This window comes from Oreochromis niloticus, linkage group LG1, assembly GCF_001858045.2.
Source record: "Oreochromis niloticus isolate F11D_XX linkage group LG1, O_niloticus_UMD_NMBU, whole genome shotgun sequence".
Classification (NCBI taxonomy): Eukaryota; Metazoa; Chordata; class Actinopteri; order Cichliformes; family Cichlidae; genus Oreochromis; species Oreochromis niloticus.
The window spans coordinates 13,530,322-13,551,882 of NC_031965.2; the positions used below are offsets into that span (position 1 = coordinate 13,530,322).

Genomic DNA, 21,561 nt, shown 5'->3' on the forward strand with positions numbered 1-21,561 from the left:
GAGGGAGTATGCGATCGGTTGTGGTTTCTTTATCTGGTTGTTAGCAGTCTAGCAGCCACAGACTTCAAGATGTCATTTTCAAATTTTGTGGGGGAAGGGGAATCACACTCTCTAATATCAAGTGTCACAGTTGAGGGAGCTATATTTGATTTATTTGTCCGTAAGAAATGCCATCCATCCAATTTAGGGTCACAGAGCCTCGAGTCTAGGTGGATACGCACCGGACAGGTCACCGGTCTCTCACAGGGCTACCACAGAGAGATGACCATTCACACTCACGTTCAAACCTATGGGCAATTTAGAATCACCAGTTAACCCACTAACTGCATGTCTTTGGACTGTGGGAGGAAACCGAAGCACCCGGAGAGAACCCACACAGACACAGGGAAAACATGAAAACACCACACAGGAAGGCCCTAACTAGATGGAGGATTTGAACCCAAGACCTTCTTGCTCTGAAGGAGCAGTGCTAACCCCCACACTTTTCCTCAAATCCTTCTAATCCAAAGTGGTGTCACCTTTACCCAACTTTCCCAATTCCTGCTGTAATTGATGCAAGTTGTGACCCTTGAGCAAGGCACATGAACTTGAGCTGTTCTGCTTGTTGGGAAACAGATCAAGCTATTTGCAGCTTTCAGGTCTGTTTCTCCAGGCTGCTGTGTGGATAAGAAAAACAAAAACTGAAATCATACGACCAGCTTTCACAGCTAAATGAAATGTGTATTTTTTTTCCTATTGCTTGGAGCCACAAAATAACTAATAAAAAAAGGTAACAAAACAGAGCTCTGCTACCATTAGTTCTTTTAAGAGCTCAGTAACTGAGTTTTAATCACAGGTAAATTAACACATATTTACACTCATAGTTTGTCTCAGGTTTAAGAAGCATTTTGGTTGAACACCCCACCCATATGATCCATCAAAACCACAAAGCTTTATCTGCTTCCATCACTGGCCCTTTCACTGTTTTGCAACAGTAATCCAGACCTAAGATCATACCTTTGCAACTCCAACCGCAAAACAAAGCAACAATTACCAGCACACAAAATGAATGGGCCAACTCAATACTTAAAATGGATTCAACTGCACCTTTACTGCAGAGATCTGGGTACAATCCTGGATGCTGATCCCTTTACCTTTGTGCATATAGGTTGACAGTCTTTACTTTTAATATGCTACATGGCTCTGTTGGGTCTGCCACAGGGAGGAGGCCCCGGGGCAGACCCAGGACACGCTGGAGAGATTATATCTCTCGGCTGGCCTGGGAACGCCCTGGTGTTCTCCCGGACAAGCTAGAGGAGGTGGCTGGGGAGAGAGAGGTCTGGGCTTCTCTGCTTAAGCTGCTGCCCCCGCGACCCGGCCCCAGATAAAGCAGAAGAAGATGGATGGATGGCTCTGTTCAAAACAGATCTTCGACATTTTTACCTGAAGGAGGGACTCCTGCTCTTTTCTTGCACCTTCTGGGGTCTCTTCCATTATAGAAGTTTTACCGGCAGTGTAGGGGTTGTTTCAGGAGGTTATGATATAGGGTGGAGTTAGGGACCTGTTGGATGCCGTCAGCAGTACATAGTACCAGTGAGGACACTTCAGCGGAAGAGAAACTGCCACAACTGGTCAGGTGTTTTTAAAAACTAAATTATTAAAAACAGATTAGAGCAGGGGTGTCAAACACAATGCCTGTGGTCAGAATTGGCCCAGCAAAGACCCCAGTCTGGCCCACAGGGCAGCTTTGGAAAATGTAACGCAGGGGATTGAATTTGGACTTTGAACTGTATTTTCAAAGGTTTTACAACACTTCCTTCTGCCATTCAAACTACACCAAAGTAATTAAGTAATAGATAAACAACTACAGAAAAGTTCCTGTTTTGTTTTTTTTCCTTTAAGAAACAGAAATTTCAGTTTTTTTTACAACGGATTCGAGCTACCTGATATCTGGGATAACCTCCAGGCCCACCTCGATCCTGAGTTGGTTACACGGAAGAGAAAGGAATAGATTTATTTGTGCTGACAGATTTCTTTAATTTACTACAGCATCATTTCTTTATCGTGTAGAAAAACTGAGATATGCTGTTGAAATTGCACTTTTCATATCAAATGGGGTTTAGTGTGTAGTTAAATATCTTTCACTTGTTCGGCCAACTTACGACCAAAGTGGCTGTATGTGGCCCACGATGAAAAACCCCACAGTTTAACGTCCCTGAATTGTAGGTTCCCAAAAGCCGCACTGGTTCACCACAGAGCACCATCTAGTGGAGACTCTGAAGAACTGCATGTAGCTCAAATGATACCCAACAGATACACTGTAAACAAATTCTCCATGAGCTAGTTCTTCTAAGTGTTTTGCTAAATGACAAGTTAAATCCTGAAGTCACGCGCACCAGAAGCCAGAAGCGCGTCACGAGCGCTGTGTTTACGTTGCCAGGACACATTTGTCTGGCTACTGCGGATCCCAGGTGAATTACCTAAAAGCGGATTCTCCTGAGCGCTGGTTTCACCTGAGGATCAGATGAACATGAACAGCACACACAGTTTTCAGGATAGCACACAGGATATTAAAAACACCGTCGTCTGAGGCTATCTCCTCCTTTCGCTCCCAAATAAATACATATTTTGAGATGGCTTTTTCTTAGCGCGCACAGGTTGAAAGATGAAGGCCAAAGCTCTGTCAGTGAAGGAGTGCGCCTGGATGTCAGAGGACTGCCACCTGGTGGACATACCGCGCGAAGATACCCAGAGGGACAGCCTTTGCTTACCGAATATCTTCCAAAAGTCCAAAAAGGTGAAGCCTCTGACAAAGACTCGGACCAGCCCCAATTGCCAGGTTTACTACACAGCCAGGGAGCTTCTGCTGGAGGTGCTGGACAGAGAAGCGATCCGGGAGCTGATCAGGAGAGCTGCCGGTGTGAAGCCAGGGCCAAATCGGCAGTCACACTGCCAGAGCAGGGAGCAGAGCACAGATGTGTCTGAGGAAGGGTATGCTGATGCAGTGACGTGGTTTTCTGTGGTCCTGCAGAGCGGCCTGTCTTTGGGGGAGAACTGCAACTTTGGGCATGATCTGAATGTGAAACTAGACGGATGGCAGGGCGTGCTAAAGAGAAACAGCATCCAGGCCGACCTGCTGTCTCTGACCAGACTGGAGGATGGAGACAAGCTGGAAGTCCTCTCTGCTTTCTGTGGCCACATAACCCAGCGCTACCAGGCCCTCCATACGCCAGGGCCAAACCTGGCTGTGAAGAAATACAGACTGTCCTCTCAGCAGGAGCACTACTCTCTTTATCTCGCTCTCCTCTGTGACCCAAGCTCGGGGTTTATCTGTAACACGTATCTGTACTGTCCAGAGCAGCTCCAGAGGCAGAGTAAGAAATCTGTTGTGGAGCAGGTGGTCAGACACCTGCTGAGACCTTTCTGCAGCCACAGGTGTGTGGTTCAGCTGGATAGCTCCGCCTGGATGGAGGGAAGGCTCACACATATCTTGTCTAGATTAGGGTTCACCATTCATTTTGTTCCCGCTGTTAAGAGGCCACCATCTTCACCACCTGAGGGCTCCATGATGTCTGAACTTATTGCCCACCTGCAGGGTTGGACAGGACCTGCCCTCGTTCCCCTGTCTGACCCGAAAGGAACAGCGACCGATGTATTCCTCCCAGGCCTTTGGGTGACGCTGCATGTGATCTGCATCAACACATTTGTGCTCCACACTCTGCAGAGCCAGAGCTCAGGAAAGAAGGTCAACCTGACTCAGTTCACCAGGACTCTGGCCTCTCAGCTGGCTGTGAACAGCAGCACCGCCGTGCCTGTTCTGCCACGACTGAACAGCAGCTCATACCAAGAGAAAAATGTCTCAAATATTTGTAAGCAAAGGTTAGTCCCGCTTTTTGTCACAGATCTTCTGCTACATCTTATGGCTGCTGCAATGTTTGATGAATGAAATAAGCCAAACAGAAAAAAAATGAAATTCTGAAAACTTTATATTTAGCTTAGTATTTAATTTATAAGTGTGTGTTTTAGATATTTGATCCCCACACTCATCACTGAGCCTTGAGCACCCTGATTCTGACTTTCAGTCTTCCTTCCTTGCTCATCACCCCACTTAACCTGCCATAGAGCCTTACCGCTACTTGCAGCTGATTTTTAATTTCCTGTGTTATCTATCCCACCACTTGACACACCACATTCTAATGTGATAACCAGGGTTTTTAATATTGTGATCTTTTTATGTGAAGATTTGAACAAATAAATCCTGTCATTGATATATTTGATATTTTTGCTTGACTAAATTCTCCTGCAGGACAAACACCAACATCTGTGGTCAGGTGACGGTGAAAGGAAAACACAGGTGCAGCTCTGCAGTGAGGCTGCAGAACAACTGGAACAGACCGGGAGTGTGTGGGTTAGACAATTCTGGCAACTCTTGCTACTTAAATGCGGTGTTACAGTGCCTGTGCTCCACCGTGCCGCTCGTAGAGCACCTCCTGGATCAGGAAACACGCAGAGAACTGGAAAAGTAAGACTGAGCATCTTCGTTTTATTCTCGGACTCACCTGAGGGTTGGCAGTCATGTTTTTTCCAGTAGTTTAACCTCTTTTCATGTAGGTCCAAGTGCCGGGTCGCTGAGGTGTTTGTCCGCCTGCTAGAGGAGATGTGGCTGGGGACAAACTCCAGCTGTGCCCCCGTAGAGGCCAGGTCGGTGCTGTGCTCCATCCTTCCCCAGTTCAACAACTACTCCCAGCAGGACGCCCAGGAACTGCTCCTCTTTCTCCTTAACGCGCTACACGACGACCTGAAAAAGGTGCAGAGACACCTGCGCATCTGCACCATCACATAGCCTGTTCCTTTCGGTAATATAAACCCACAGAAAGCATAACTGAGTGTGTTTCTGTGCGTATGTGATTGTTTACAAGGTTGCAAAGGACCAGATGCGCTGTTCAATACGACAGCCGAGGCAAGAACACAATAGGAACTGCGCCACTGAAAGCACCATTGTGTCACAGCTGTTTGAGGGCCAGCTGAGCTACATAACCCTCTGCATGCATTGCGATCAGCAGGCATACAGCACACAGGCCTTTACTGTGCTGTCACTGCCGATTCCTGCCGGCATCCTTAAGTGCTCCATTCAGGCAGGTTTTTTTTAAACACCTTGCAGACTGTTTGCATTTGATATACTGATGGCCTCGCCCCTGCAGTTCTGTGCTTGTTTTTTATTTTCATTTCATGTTGTGCAGGACTGTCTGTCGCTGTTCTTCGAGCAGACCGTCCTAACTGGGGGAGAGCAGCTGCTGTGTTCAGTGTGCAGGATGAGGAGAGAAACGGCGGTCATCACTAGTTTGGACAAACCTCCAGAGATCCTCATGTTGCACCTAAAACGGTGAGAGGGAATGGATCGTCATCTGTTAAGATACTTTATTTACAGAGTATATGTTCAGTCGATAAAATCTTTAGATTTTATGAATGGATGTGTAACATTTAGCAGAGTATAATCTCACTTTAAGGTCCACTCAGGAGTGTAGCTGCTCTTAGGCTTTGATCTTTAGAAGGAGATGAACTTCAGCAGGGTGCTTTGTTCGAAAGCAATTAAAGGACTTAGTCGATGCTGCCTAGATTCAGTGTTGACCGTGAAAACGGCAGTGCACAAGACTTTCACATTCACGTCACATGATACAATTAATATCATTATGACCAAAATTGAGCAAAACCAAGAAGGCTTTGTAGGCTTGAGGGGAAAAAAAAAACAAGATGCTTAAATAAATCGTTTCTTCCCCATTTGCAATTTTCTAGGTCTGCCACTGCTCTGGAGACATTCTTTTTTTAGTGACCAATTCAGTCTGTTTTTGGTCTATTTGAATTACAGCAACAATGGTCATGACAGTAACAGACAAGCAACAATATGCATTCGAATAATTCAAGGACTGAGTTTGTTAAATTATTAGACAATAAAGACTCAAAAAATTAATTGATTTCTAATAATGATCTTTTTGCTTGTAAGTACAAAAAAACTAATAGTGCCATTTATCAATATTGAGTAACAGACCTTTGCTACTAATAACATGTATTCATGCATGCATTAATTCAGCAGGCATCATGAATATTTAATACTCTTTCTATTCTATTATGAAGTGTTTCTGCTTCCAAATACCCCGGCGATACAGGAAGGCTAAGACAAATCAATAACCCCCACTGTTTTTTTAAGAGTCAGTGTTTTAAACTAAACTTGTTTCCTCCGCCGCAGGTTTGGCTGTAAGGGGAAGAAGCAGGTGAAACTGAGGACTAATGTTGCGTTCCCCATGAAGCTCGACTTGACCCCATTTCTGTCGAGCTCAGTGCATAATGTCTCGGATTCTTCATACCACCTGTATGCTGTTGTGGTGAGTGAACATGAAGAAGATCGTAATATGAATTTGTGAGGTCATGTTTGTGTTTTGCCAAAAGATATTTGAGCGCACTGCAAACATCCACACTCGTAGATTCAAAGACTTGGAGATGCATGACTGCCAAGACCACGAAGGCTCAGGGCTGTAAATGAAATGCATGATGCCACTTTAGCAGTCAGGGGTGTGTCCAGAAGGGGGCCATGGGGTGGCAACAGCCCCTTCTGAAAAATGACTGCCCTCAGGGGCTGAGGGCAGTCATTTTTGGCAGGTTGGACTGGAATACTGTTAATCTTACAGTCCCCAACATTGTTATAGAAGAGCATGAATACTACCAGTAGGAATGTAACTGAGTACATTTACTCCAGTGATTTACTGGGACTTACGTGTTGCTGCTTTCTTCTGTTACTCCACTATATTTTGGATGCAATTACTGTATTTATACTATTTATTTTGCAGCTTTTTAAATCTTTAGTTATTAATTTCCTGATGAATTACATTATTATATAATTAAAATAATCAACAGCTTCAATAATAAAGAGACCATTTTAAAATTCCTAGGAACACCCCTGGTGCCAGACTTTTCCTTAGGCAGGGGCGCAAAACTCATTTTCCATCCTGGGCCAGTTTGATCTTCTGTGGGCTGGAGCAGTGAACCAACCCCTTCTAACAGTGTGAAGTAGTTTAATAATTTAATGTGAGATAACTTAGTATGAGAAAATGAAGGGCAGCTTCAATAAACTGTCTCAGTTTTAATACGTGATAAGGAAATGCTGCTGCAGTTCATGAAACAAACCCAACTTTTTTGGGCTTAAATAGTAAAACACAAAACTGTAACATTACAGAAAAACTTTTGGCATTGCCACAAAGTGCTTTACACCAATTTAAGATCACCCAGGCAACACACAGGGTTTAATGTTTAGGACTTGGAACCATTTCATGTAAATATTACAGCTGCATCTGTTTTTTTTAAATGTATTAATGTTTTTTAATAGAACCACACAGGTCATCTAAACATGGGTCACTATACGGCTCTGTGCCACAACGCCTCAGCCCAGACCTGGCACTTGTTTGACGACTCGCTTGTCAGAGAGGTACAGGACACCCTGGTGCAATCTCCCAACGCCTACATGCTGCTCTACAGCCGTAAGCCTTTCCAGAAGCCAAAGATCCAAGGACTGTGAGCTTTGCAAATAGAAGACCAAATCCAGTTTCCCTCTTGAAAATGTTTCTTATCATCTGCATTTGGTTCAACATCTCTGGTGCTCTTTGTACTGTTAGCATCTCCATAACAATTAGAAATAAATTAAAAGCTATAACACGGACTTGTGAGTTCAGTGCTAATGTATAATGTTTAACTATCACGCTATCTCACAACCACAGGAAGACAGGGAAATCATGTTGATAAGGGCTTTATGACAGTACTTAATACATATGCTGAAAATATCTTGGAAAATTTGTTCACAAACACACACAGAAACTAATTTGAAGCAGTTTTAATAAATAGACATGAGTTGTTTGAGATTAATATAATCGTTATATCTGAAACACTTTCAGAACATTGAGGGGGGGAAAAAAAGTACAAGTGAAAAGAAAATAGCACATGATCTCATGCGAGGCAATAAAAACAGTCAGGAAGTTCAGAGTCTAATCCTACCCCTTAAGAGCTCTGGTCCATTCTAAAACAAAAAATAATAATCAAGCTTACTTTGTGCTTGCCCTTGTCAGTCGGCTGGTCAGTCAGGCAGCGTGTGTTGACCCTATCACACTCGTGTAAGTGGCTAAGGGTAATTTCTCATGTCTTCACATTCTCCAGCTCAATACTAAACATTAAAGTAATTAAAAAAAAAAAAAAATCTAACCAAGCCTCAAACAAATAAAGACCAAAAATCACTAGTATGAACCAAACAGGATGTCAATCTATCCTGATACATTTGCCTCTAAATAGTGTTTGAGTATAATCATGTAAAGAGTAAGTATGTTTAACTGACAATAAACTTTAAGAAGACCGTAGGGTTTCCTTTCATTAGCTGAACCGAGCAAGACAGACAAGATATCAGCATCAGCTTAAAGCATTCTGAGTAGAGCGCTGAAATCGGCTGTTAAACAAATATGTTCTACATAAACAACTTAATGTGATTGCATAAGTGGATAAGTGCAAGAATGTGGCTAATATGAACAATCAAAACTCCCTCCTTTACCTCAGGAAGAATGCTAAAAATCAGTCACAGTCTCTTTAACACCCCCTCGTTAATAAACAAGAGAAGGCTCTACAGGTAAACCCCTAAAACATATGCTTTGCCTTTATGAATATGGAGATAATATAATGGCTGCTACTTTCACGAAAAAAAATAATAATAATTTGGTCACTTAACAGATAAATATTTTGCCCTAAAGTATTTACATTTTTAATGTGCAACATCAGCGTCGGTAGGTATGTACATGCCACCTAACTGTTAATCCTGTGTATGCACAGTACAAGAAAGCTGAAAATCAGTTCTGCGATAGTGCTGTCCACACCGAGTGCGAAAGAAATGCGAGTGAAGAGCGTCTGGACCAGCGGTCAGCCCTACAGCACAACTATGGTAGAGAAGTCAGATTTAAAGGAGGATCCATTTAGTCTCTAGATGATCAGTAACGTGAACAGATGGCATATTTTAAACAGCTATGGCTCCTCTAGTAGCTGAAGCGTTGCACAGTGTGCCTGCACCGTTCTCCTTTCTGGGACAGACGAGATCTCATGGCCACTCGCTCGAGTTATTCCCCGACAAGTTACCCGCAGCTTCGTGCTCCAGGTCCTCAGAGCTGTGATTCTAAAAAGAAAAAAGCATTGCTGCTCTGGTGTATTAGTGTGCCTCCTTTATGTCCCACAGCACCATCACAGGGTGGAGTAAAACAGGATATAGGCTGCAGAGGACTTGACGGAGGAGGTGGAGATGTCAGACACCTCATGGTCGTCGAACTTGTACCAGCGCTGTTTGGCGGCGTTCTTACAGTAGGCTGTGTAATGGCCGCCATCTAAACCCCCATAGTGGTTCTGGTAGTGGAAAAGCAGACGACAATCAAATGTTACTTAAGCATTACAGGCTGCTGTTTTCAATGTTTTAAACTTCTTCTTTTTTTTCCCCCAATCTTGCCTGTATAAATATTTTACTATCCTGTCTTGCTGTTTAGGGACCAAACACATTTATTTACCAAAGCTACTGAGCCAGTACAGCTCTTGTGTTGCCTATTTGCCAAAAGACTGGCTGTAGTCCCCAAGTAGATCCAACTCATTTTTTTTATCATTCAGACAATTGTTGATGTTACTTTAATAAGTTGATAAACTGTACATCAACCTTGCTCCCTACATTTGTTATATTTGGGAAACCAAACAACCCATTAAAAAAAAAAAAGTGTTCTTAAAAAGCCCAGGTTTTCACAGATTGATCATACAAAACTAAATGGACCATGCTAGGTCTATCGATTTAACGTTTACTGAAGCCTGAGTGGGACCACTGATTTTGCACCATGTCAAAATAATTTTTAAAAATTCACCAGTTTTGTTCAGTAAGCAGACTGTAAACTTTGCATGTAGCAAGTTTGTAATCATTGCTCATCTGCTGATCTTACCATAGATGATACCATATACAACATTAGATTTTGACTATGAAGATATCAGAATTGGCATATATTAATAATTTGGTCTAATTTCACAATAACAGCTCATTCAGCCAGACCTTTAACGAATCCTGGGTCTGTCAGTAGAAGCAGCTATACTGAGACCAAACTACATGCCAACACTTCTTTCTCACCAAAATAGAGAAATGGCATCATTGTGGTACCTGCTGAATTTACTGCCCAGGACACAGGACCCGTTGGCATTATGCCTTAACTTAATACAGTTCAGCAAATCATATTTATATAGACAGGCTCAGAGGGTTCCTGAGCAGAGTGTTATTTCAGAATAAAATGTTTATGTTAAAATTTTGTTTAGTGCATAAATTTAAAAATATTGGTAAAGGGCCAGTGATTTGACCTTGAGGTCAAGGTCACTGAGATTGAAAGTCATCAAAGATTTTTAGTAGACACCCTGATGGTATCAGTTTGAAAACCCTAGGTGACTTACTTCTCAAGCTATTGCAGATGCAAAGATGTTCAGAATATGTGAGCTCTGACATTTTGGTTGAGGTCACTGAGATTAGAAGAGATTTTTTTGCAGATGTTCCCATGTTATCAATTTGAAGCTACTGCTCACTACTCACAGCTACATTATCGAGTTATTGCATTCACACATTTAGGTGTCCATGCAGCCCACCCGCCTGGCGGGATGACAACAATACTTCATCAACCTTTTACAGCAGAGTGGTAAAAACAGCAGCAGTCATTTCAGTTTCACTTACAGACACTCCGTAAAGATTGTATCTCTTCAGGCTCTGTTTGGGTCCAATGACGTACTGGGCCAGGTCCAGATTATCTAAAGGGAAGTCTACAGATGTCTGCAGTTTCTGCTTCCATCTACCCTCATAGGAGAACCTGCAGGAAGAACCCCCACAACAGAAAATAATGTTAATGTCAAAAATAGCACTCCTGTAAAGCTTATAAAGTGAGGAGTGAAAATAGACAGATAAAAACTGTTTTACTGCATTGATTACAGACCGTTTCAAGTGCACCAGGAGGATGGGTGGGACCTTCCAGATCTCCAGTTTCTTGGTGGAGTCTCTGTGGGCTTTGCAGTGTCTGCAGAACACCTTGTTGTTGTCAGTCAGCTTCTCTTCCTTGGAGAATAGCCTCAGACAATCCTACCCGGAAGTAGAAGAATCACTAATTATTAACCATAGTTATATCTGCATTTAATCAAGAGTAATATGATCTACACAACCACAGTACATTCAATTGGCTAGTTTGTCAGAATAATTAATTCAGAGAAATAAATGCTGTTATGATGTGAATATATTAGATAACTATATGTGTGCTTGACACGAGAGAGAAAAACATGCTTTGATATGCCCTGACCTGTAGGGAGCACTTGCTGGTGGAGGCCAGTGGCAGCGACAGGTACATGAAGGTCTCAAATGTCCGTGACTTGCGATGGCAAGTCAGACATTGCACAGTGGACTTGAACTGCCCCTGGAACAGTGCTACGATGATGGACTCGTTCAGAAGCTTGTGTTTGCTCCAGGCCAGGTCAGCACCCGTTTGATCATCCAGATGGTCATTTTCTTCTTCCTTGTACCGCTTCCTGTTGTCCGCCTGACCAGAAGTGAAAGAAAATAAATAATTTAAAATGACAGATGCCCAAATTAACGGTTAGAGACACCTGCCTTTGTGATTCAACTAAAAATCGATGAATAATGGCAGATGTTCACTATACCACCTATCAATATCACATTGCAGGGAGAAGTGAAAACTCACTAAAAACTACATGAAGAATTTTCAAGCCATAATCTCTGTATTCATCTCTCCAGTATTGTTCAGCTTATTAGCATGCAGTTCAGCCAGTTCACTCTCAGTATGACAGGCAGAAAGATATGACAGGTTAACACTTGCTAATTAATACCTTATTAATTAGTATGATATTTAAAAAAGAAAAAAGAAATCAATTGTCCCAGAGAGACAGAGTGGACTGGGACTGGGCCAGCGTGATGGCACACAGGTCAGAAGATCACACAAAAGGGACATGATGAGATGGAGTGTGTGATGACAAATGCACATCACCAGCTGCTACAATCGAATCGGCATCCTATGCTCAAAAAGAAAATGGGTTGATGTACTTCTGCAACTTAACCCCAGGTGGAGACATTCGTCACTGTATCACTCAGCTGATACTCTAACAGCATAAATAAAAGACCTTCAATAGGAAAAATACCTCAGAAAAAAACCCCACTACCTTTGTGGTTATAGTAAGTTTAAAAATATAAAATACTGGTGACCCGTCAGCCTCCTAGTAGACACCCCTACGGTATCCTAGTAGACACACCCATGGTATCAATTTCAAAAAGTTATTGCAGTGACAAGATTTGCAAAAATACAGTTATCAGAAGTACTCTAACCTTGAGGTCAAGGTCATTGAGATTCAAACGTATCCAAGATTTTTAGTACATAAACATACGGCATCACTTTTAAGAATTACATCACCTCGTTCTTGATCTATCGCATTCACAAACGTAGGTGACCACAATATCAGCCTTTTACAGCTGAGTTATAAAAACATAAAATCGCACTAGGGGATTTTTTTTTTTTCCTCTGTCTTGCCTTACCCCCCGCCCCCCGATCTAAATGCACATGAAGCCAGTAAAAACAAAATAAACAAAAGGAAAAACATCTGTTGATACAGGCAATGAGCATGTCTTGGGTCAACATGCACAGAGGTTCTGACAGAGCATCAGACCAGACAGATGCAGACACGTCACACGCACACTGCTGCAGGAGGACCAAAGACACACAGCTATTTACTTACTCTCTAATTTGCCATCAAAATGAAACCCAGTGAAAAAAAACAGAAAGAAGGAAAATGATAAAAAAGACTAGGACTTTATTGTTAACAGGCAAGTGTGTAACAACATACAGGGATACTAAACGCAAACCTGAGAAAGCTGTGGTTCAACAGAATAAATGATTCACTGTTAATTTAGTCAATATTTAAATAAGAGTGAGACTATTTAGATGTTAATGGTTCTCTTTTCATGAAACCATTGCAAGACTTTGCCTCACTGGTGGCTGTGGAATACCCCTTATTAAGTTTTCACACTACCTTGTTGAGGTCCTCATGAAGCCCATCCATGAGGAACAGCAGCAGCTCCTGGGAGTCTTGCTGGTCATAACCAGCAAACTGCTCATTGATCTTGCCTATTGTGATCTTGAAGTCACGTGGACTGATGCACTTGTACAGACCAGCCCACAAGGCCTTCATGATTACACCAAACTCCTCGGCCACCTCCCCTTTGTGGCCAAGAATATTGTGCCTGGCAGAGAAAGAGAACAGAGGCCCCGGTGTTATACATTCCCCCTCATACAGACCTCATTATGACCAGCAATTCCACTTATCTCGGATCTAACCTGTTTATATCCTCTAGGTAGCAATTGTTGTTGAAGTATTCAGCCAAGGCAGGAGTGTTGCAAAGACACTGTAAAATTGAGTTCATATAACATGTGTTGCCCCAGGTTACGAAGGCCAGTCAGTGATGCGCCCAAACCCCCCGAATGTGGGATTGAGGTTGCGAATTTTGGCTGCTGAAGGACGCGCAATCTCCACTTTAGAATAGACTTTGGCAGGTGCAGGTCTGAAAGAGAAAAGAGCAAAATGAGAGAAAGCCAGAGTAGTTACTACAGATGAATCATCAAAGGAAGTACCACAGTGTAATATATACAAAGAATACAGGTCATACATACTATTGTTGCTTTAACAGCACAAAAAGCATAACTGTGGCTCAGGGGGCTCAGGGGAAGCGCATCTGCAACCGGAAGGTCGCCAGTTCGATCCCCGGGCTCTCTGTCCTGGTCGTTGTGTCCTTGGGCAAGACACTTTACCCTACCGCCTACTGGTGTTGGCCAGAGGGGCCGATGGCGCGATATGGCAGCCTCGCTTCTGTCAGTCTGCCCCAGGGCAGCTGTGGCTACAACTGTAGCTTGCCTCCACCAGTGTGTGAATGCGAGAGTGAATGAATAATGGAATTGTAAAGCGCTTTGGGTGCCTTGAAAAGTGCTATATAAATCCAATCCATTATTATTATTATTATTATTATTATTTCACTGTAAAACAGGTTCAAACTAAACATGAACAGTCACTGAAATTACTACCTTACCATCCAGGCATCTTTTAACCCTACAGTCTCGAACCTCAAACTGTTTAGAACATGTTAAACAAATCTATATACACGAAGTGACCAGAAGAAAAAGTAACAAGAAAATTGTAACACCCTGCAACAAAAACCCTGTAACCATTGAGACCTTTGATTTTAAATCATCACACATTTTCTGCTCACTTAACTGAACAGCCTGAGCAAATACTATCAAAAAACTACTCTTCTATGCACACAAACACAATCTGAATCATCTTTATGACACTCTGACACACCATCTTTATACCAGAAGAAGTATTTTGCAGGCTTCTATTATCCTTTATAATATGCAGCTATTATCTGTTCACTGTCACTTCACATATTTATAGGTGCACAGCATGTCTTACTTGGTTTCTCTGTTGATTGTGGGTATGACAGCAGTAGCGGTCGGGGCAGTGGCCTTCTTCTGTGCCTCCTCTCTCAGGTCCTGACTGATGTCAGGGGAAGAGTAGGAGCGTTTCAGTTTAGACTGCTCCTGCTCTCGTTCACGGTTGGTGTCTGGCTCAGCTGGTCGTGGTGTTTTCTGTTTGACTGTTGGTGGTGTCGATGGTGGGGTCTGGGGAATAGTGACTTCAGGAGGGTACAGGTGGACACGATTGGTTGGCGAATGGTAGTATCGGTAGGTCCCCGTCACTGTGTCAAGGAACTAGCCAAAAAAAATTAAGCAGAGGAAAAGAAAAGCATTTGGTAAAAGTTAACCATAAACCTTTAAACTTTTTTTCCTTTGAACTTTCACCCTCAGTTATTTCAAATGAATCACTTATTTCAGGTTCGGGTATCTGGTACCTTCATCCAACCATCAGGAAGGCCCGGTACACTCCTACCCATCTCTTCACTCCTTGCTCGGGTCAGAGGCTCCCTCTGTGAAGACACACACACACAAACACACTTTATTTAATAAGGTCATACAAAAAAATAATAATAAAAGCTGTGAGAGTCACAGTCTCTCACAGCCCTGCTGAAATCTAACAAACGCAATAAATTTGACAGACAACACTAACCCCAAGTGTCCAGGAATTCAAATTTAATAAAGGACAAACTACAATTGTTTAGCGGTGGCTTCACTTCTCTATCAAACTGTTCCTCCATTTTGACAGTGACAGGTTAAACTGAAGGAAGCGATCAGCCTAAACAGGACTAGTTAGTAAAAATGGGGGGTTAGAATTTAAAGTCTCAACATACACATGCCACCTTTATATGAGCAGCATTACACTATTTGATGTGTAATCTTTACAAATAATTGTTATTTGGGCTCTAATTGTTATACTTTAGCTCTAGGAACCAAACTAGGTTCTAATCCTTTAACTCATTAAAACAGTTTAGTGGATTGTGTGTTTAAATAAAAAAATTAAAAAAAAGTACATTGTTTAGGATGTGCAATTATGACGAAGAATTTTTAACATCTTCTTTTAACCAATGATTTAAGACACTAGGACCTTGTGGGATGACCTTAAACTTTCATTTGTTTGTGACAGTAATTATCTCTGACAGAGAAGAGGACTCACCTTAATCTCACTAACAATATGGTTGGGAGCCGGGGAATCCAGAGACATACTCTTAGAGGGTGTGTCAGAGTTCTGCTCTTTTCCTCTCCTGTCTTTTTCGTCCCATGCTTTGTTTATTTTATTTTCCTCATCTTCTGCCTTCTGCCTTTCCAGTTTCTTCTTCTCCTGATGTCTTCTCTCTTCCTCTTCCTTCCTTCTCTTCTCACTTTCTTCCTTTTCTAGCCTTTCTTTCGACTCCTTGTCCCGTTTCTCCTCCTCTAAACGACGCTGCTGCATGCGTTTCTCCTGCTCCTGCTTTGCTTTCTCCATCAATGCCACTGCTTCGGAGTGTATCTGACTTTGTTCTTCTTTAGAAAGAGAAGCATTAGAAGCAAAGGGTGGTTTAACTGAACGGTCTGGGACAACTGGGCCATTCTGGGTGGAGTCCTTTGCTGACCCATTTTGGCTGGGCTTAGGTTCAGGTTTCTTGGTACGGTCAAACTGGGACAGGAGAAGAGTCATGTTTAGACACATTTGGAGTCCTTAATTCTTTGCATTCTCTAAAGGTTTAACAGTTATCAGGGTAAATATAATACCTGAGGGAATGCTTTGGGTGTTGCAGGTGACTGGCTGGATGTGCTTGCAGCAGGGGCCTTCTTACCCAAGTCCTGACCAGAATTTGTGGAGCCGGTGACAGAGAAATCAACACTGTCGGGCAACCTATCAGCAACTATGGAAGTTTTAGATGTTGGAGGTTCTGCTGGTGTGACCCCATTCACAAGCACAGGAGCTGATGGTTCCTGAGGCTCAAGTGAAACTTCAGGCTCGGGTGGAGGTGGGGTTGGAGGTTTTGGTTCCTCAAGGGATGGGTAACTAAAGTTCACTGTTCAAAACATCAAAGAAAATGTCTACATGTAAGACAAGAGTCCAGCCACAATTAGGAAGTAAGTGAGTAATATGTATATTTTATATTGTAAACAACGTACATATTGTATAGTAAGTATATTGTGGTTTTTATTTTCTATCTCATAAAATGACAAAACATAGCATTAAAGGGCCACTTTTTAATAAACTGTACTACTCATACTCACACTGAGGGAGGGTGTTGGTAATGGTCTGTCTAGGTGGTCGAACTTTAGCATTGGTCGTATACATGGGGTAAAACAACAGCCAGTTCTCATAGCCACCCTCCAGCACCAGCGGCTCACTACGCAGGATGGTGATGCTGTCCCACTGTGTAGTTGTCAAACACAACATTGTAATTTTACATGACACAGCTATTGATATTTACAAGCTACTGGATAAAGTCAACCACCCTCCAGACACAGTTACCTTAAAAAGAGCATCTTTGAGGCTCTGCAAGGTGGTCCCCAGTTTAAGGTCAGTGACAGAACTGAACCAATCCAAGAGGATGACATAATCTACAAATCCCCGCCGTTTCCAGTGCTCTTTGGAATCTTCTGGCAGCTTTGCCTCAATCTGATTCACAGTGATTCTGAAAAGTCAAAACATTTCATTGACCAAAAAAACCCAAAAACACAGACACAAAAATAAATAAACGAAAGATAGAAAGATCAGTCCATTCATATTATTATTCGATAATGAATCACACATGCTGTGTTAGAACAAACTTCAATCAAATTTGAAGCTTCGCTTCTCACCCTGGGCTAATGGCCTCCTCAGGCACGCTGATGCAGGTTTGAGCCTGGACCTGAATATGAGACTCCTCAAAATCTCGATGGCTGCGTGCATCCATAACAATTATTGCGATAGTCTGGTCCTTCATCATGTTGTAAAGTTTCTCAGCCGTGATCCCACCAGCAGGCAGCGCAGCTGTCAGACAAAATTCGTAACTCAGCACTAATAAATAAACTAAATTCAAATAAAATTCAAAGATCAAAACAAAATGACTGCTTTGAGGTTTTCCACTTTACCTTTTGAGGTTACATTCTTCAGTTCATTCTGTTCAGCTTTCACCTGCAACACACATCCACAAACACTCATCTCATTAGCATGTTAACATAAATTGAACTGGAATTTTTGCCTTATACTAAAGATACATAAAAGAATCATTGCGATTTCAATACAGGCATTCAAATATTAATTAAGCTACAAGTGTTTGCATTATTATTATTAAAATCCACTGTAATGCCCAATAGGGCAAAGAAAATAAAACATTTGAAGTCTTTATTTCTCACCTTATTTTCCAAAAGGCACAGAAATGCTGTGTGTAATAAATATTTCAATACCTGTAACCACCTGCAAAATTCAACTCTTATACTGTGCTTTAGTTTAGATCCTTTTGGGAGGGTTATTTATCGATGCAGTTCTTATGTAAGTGTAAATTTGGTAAAATATCGGAAAGTTGCATATAAGACAGTAAAATACTCCTTTTGAATTTGCAACATATTTCTAAAAGTTGGGATAGTGGCAGATTCACCACTTTGTTGCATCACATTTCATGTTTAAAAAACTAATTACAGCTGAGGAGATCATCTACTGTAGGAAAAAGCTTTCCAGTCACTATCTGAGTTCAGCTTCATACTGTTCAGAGTCTCCTTTGGTCTGTGTTGTTGTCCAAGTGTTTTCAATGGGGGACAAGTCTTGAATGCAGGCAGACCAGTTTGACAGACTCTATTATCTGAGCATTCCTTTTGTGATGTGTGAAGAATGTGCAGAAGGTGGCACATCTATGTCATCTGAATGGAAGAATATTCCATTGCAAAGCCTATATATCTTACGCAGTGTAAATGGGGGCTTCAAAAATAAGTCCAAAACCAGCAATATACTTTGCAATGAGTATACACACAGGCAGCAGTGTGTATCCTCATTTCAAACCTTCACCTTTTTGCTGTCCTTCCTGTTTGCGAATGACGTTTTTGGAGAGCCCCGTTCGCCATCCTTCTCTGTCATTTCCTCCCTCCTCTTCTTCTCCTCTTGTCTCTCCTTTTCCTCTAGTTTTTTTCTCACTTCTACCTCTTCGTACCTGTTAAAAATAGGTAGGAAATAAAGATCAGTTAAGTGAAACAAAATCAATATCCTATTTTGCAGTGTCTGAATTAAGAAAGTGACCATAATCATGACAGCTGAAACCTCTAACCTGAGTTTAAGACTTTCAGACAGCTTTTCAGCTTCTTCAATGGCTTTCTTAAAGCTGTTTGTCCCAAGCATAGTGATGTAATACTCCTGTGCACATCAGAGAACACTTCAAGTAAATAATCTGCCTTCATGTGAAAAAAACATTAGGTTAGCAATACAAAAAGAATGAACAAATTTATAAATATTAGGTATACCGGTTGCTGCTTGAACTCTGGTCTCTTCTTGATGATGTCATATACTGTCAAATACTTCATGTACAGTACATAAGCTTTCTCCTCATCTCTGTCCAGACGGCACTCCTCTGCCGCCTTGAATATTTTGCAGGCACTCTGGACATAGCTACAAACACAAAAAAATGTATATGTAAGTTAAAGACTTTCATCTCCACATGACTGCAATGTGCTTCAATCACAGAAGCCAGAAAATTGAGATCAGTGACAAATGTCTTTTTATTAGGTATTAACTTATGCCAAAAAAAATATAGTAATATTACTTTCTAGTGCTCGTCTTGTCTGGCTTAATTTCAGCTTTTTTATTGAGGTCCCCCAGAGAGGTGGACAAATACAGCTCTTTGACCCCGGTGGAAACTGCAGGCATCTTGGCGAATGTGTTGAGTCAGAGGTCACTGGCAGGCAACAGGGTCAGTGGTGTAGACAAGCTCCGAACATCTCTGGATAAATGTTTGTGAAAGAGAAAAACACAAACACACGCTGTTTATACTAGAACAGCTGGTTCAGTCTGCTAAAGAACAGTTAAGCCACGGTTAGCAAAAACGTCTCAAAAAGTTTTCCCGTGCCGTCAGCGGTCGTGTAGCATTTAGAGATGTCTAGAATTAGGACAGGTTAAGCCGAAACGACGACACGTCGAAGATAAATCACTTATTAGCTATGACACGGCGCTTGGCCGTAGTCAACAGACCCAGGACATGTCAACACTGACGACAACAACATAGTTTTCTCGCTAATGTTAGCCGCTACCCACTACTCGGCAGGATGCTTTTACGAAGCAGTTAACGGTCAACTAAACTGACAGCATTCGGGTTAAACTTTAAACCTACTACTTGGCTGATAAAAAACCTATTTAGCCCCTTAAACGTGCACTTGGCGTTGTTACCTTCCTCGTTAGCCTGCTAGCTACGTCAGTTAGCAAGCTGCGCATGGAGCTCACGTAGTTACGCGTTAAGGTTAGCTTATGAGAGCTATTTCCCTACAACAGAGACAGTCGAGTACATAACACCCCCCATATCACTGAGGTCTATATTACCGTCTGACAGTTTGACAATATACATTTAGTTTTAAAAAATACCTCTTTCTGATCCGTTGCTTACACTTTAGCCACTTTTTGACAGCTGATTTCTGATTTCTTGTTCCGCTTCCTCCTTTTTTCCCCAACCCGTTCTCTTCTTCCTCTTCAGCTAATTCTTAGACGTCGGCATCCTTACTATCACACTACCGCCACCTTCTGGAGTCATTTTTTTCTTTCCTGATACCCGTTTCCCACATCTTTGCTGCCAAACCACATATTCTGTGGTGACTCCTGTATTTTATCTGTATTGCTCTGTGACTTTTAAGTGTACGTACTTACATTGTTTGCTGTTATAGTCTATAGCGCTACTCTTCAACTGCTGTAGATATATTCATAGCACTCTGTAGATCTGTTTACCACACACTGGTACATCTGTACATATGTAGCACATCTGTATATTTGTTCATATTACATCTGTATATCTGCCCGTCTGTATAGCAATATAGAATATCTGTATTCTGTACACCTCATCTGTATATCTGTACATATGTATACATCAGTACATCTGTACATTTGTCCGTAGAACATCTGTATATTTGCTCTCTGTATAGCTATATAAACATCTGTATACTTAATTTATTTGTACATAATCTGTACATAACTATTTCCACCTTTCATACTACCCTTATCTGTATATAATCTGCTCTTAATGCACTTAATGCACCTTGCACTTCTGATTAGATGCAAACTATATTTTGTTACCCTGTATTTATACATGTTTAATGACAATAAAGTTTGATCCTATCCTATCCTATCCTATCCTATCCTACTGCCATAACTCTGTATAGTTAAAACAGTTTTATACTGCCCAGTGATTAATATGTTTTTGGTTCTTTTGTTTATATATAGAGGTGTGTGAAAAAGTGCACTTCAGACCCACCCACGCCGTCAGACAAAAACTCCCAAACAGAAATGAAACAACTTAGTATTTGTTTGCAGTGCAGCAAGGAGTACTCAGACCTCTACATTCTAGAAACTACAGCTACTCCACCTCAGCAGGATGAGACTCAGCTCACTCTTTTGAGGATGCCAATGTTCACATTTTGGACAGACAGGACAGATGGTTTGAAAGATGAGTGAAAGGGGCCATCTATGTCTACTGTGAACCACCATCTTTGATTAGAGGGGGTGGCTTATGATACCAACTGTCTGTAACCTACAGTGCAGATTTGAGAACCCTTCCCAGGCACCTTAACGTCGACTCATACCTTGCGTCAGTTGATCTCAATGAGTCACATGATGGTTTCACCCAAAACCTCTGCTGATAATGATCCACACCCCTTTTCACACTTTGGTTCGTGCGATGAGGCACGTGATCACTAGTGGGTCAACAGCCCTCTTAAGGGACAACTCCCACTAAGGTTTAAATACCTGGGACTCTCCACCATTTGGTTTTAGAACTGAAAAAGCTTCTCAGTTGAAAGGCGAAAGGTCTCGAAGAGACTTAAAGAAGTCCTGTCCCTTTCCTAAGATCTTTAGATTACCATTACC

At 41.9% G+C, this 21,561-nt stretch overlaps 2 protein-coding genes across 2 annotated transcripts; one reads left to right on the plus strand and one right to left on the minus strand.

The window, feature by feature from the left end:
• The first annotated feature begins 2,290 nt into the window (after nt 1–2,290).
• On the plus strand, nt 2,291–7,699 carry LOC102082713 (ubiquitin carboxyl-terminal hydrolase 22). The gene is made up of 7 exons (XM_005463176.4): nt 2,291–3,858; nt 4,286–4,501; nt 4,591–4,786; nt 4,899–5,114; nt 5,220–5,362; nt 6,224–6,359; nt 7,358–7,699. Exons 1-7 carry the CDS (start codon nt 2,645–2,647, stop codon nt 7,544–7,546), a joined length of 2,310 nt encoding a protein of 769 aa, XP_005463233.1. The 5' UTR covers nt 2,291–2,644; the 3' UTR covers nt 7,547–7,699.
• A 367-nt stretch (nt 7,700–8,066) lies between these two features.
• Nucleotides 8,067–19,435, minus strand: usp8 (ubiquitin specific peptidase 8). The gene is given in 20 exon segments (XM_025908710.1): nt 8,067–9,399; nt 10,745–10,877; nt 11,001–11,143; nt 11,358–11,594; nt 13,096–13,306; nt 13,401–13,501; nt 13,503–13,541; nt 13,543–13,624; nt 14,530–14,828; nt 14,969–15,043; nt 15,688–16,167; nt 16,263–16,549; nt 16,758–16,899; nt 16,999–17,161; nt 17,328–17,499; nt 17,601–17,643; nt 18,511–18,652; nt 18,767–18,852; nt 18,960–19,104; nt 19,259–19,435. Coding segments are annotated over 20 exon segments (3,243 nt in total). The 5' UTR covers nt 19,363–19,435; the 3' UTR covers nt 8,067–9,240.
• Nucleotides 19,436–21,561: the final 2,126 nt, after the last annotated feature.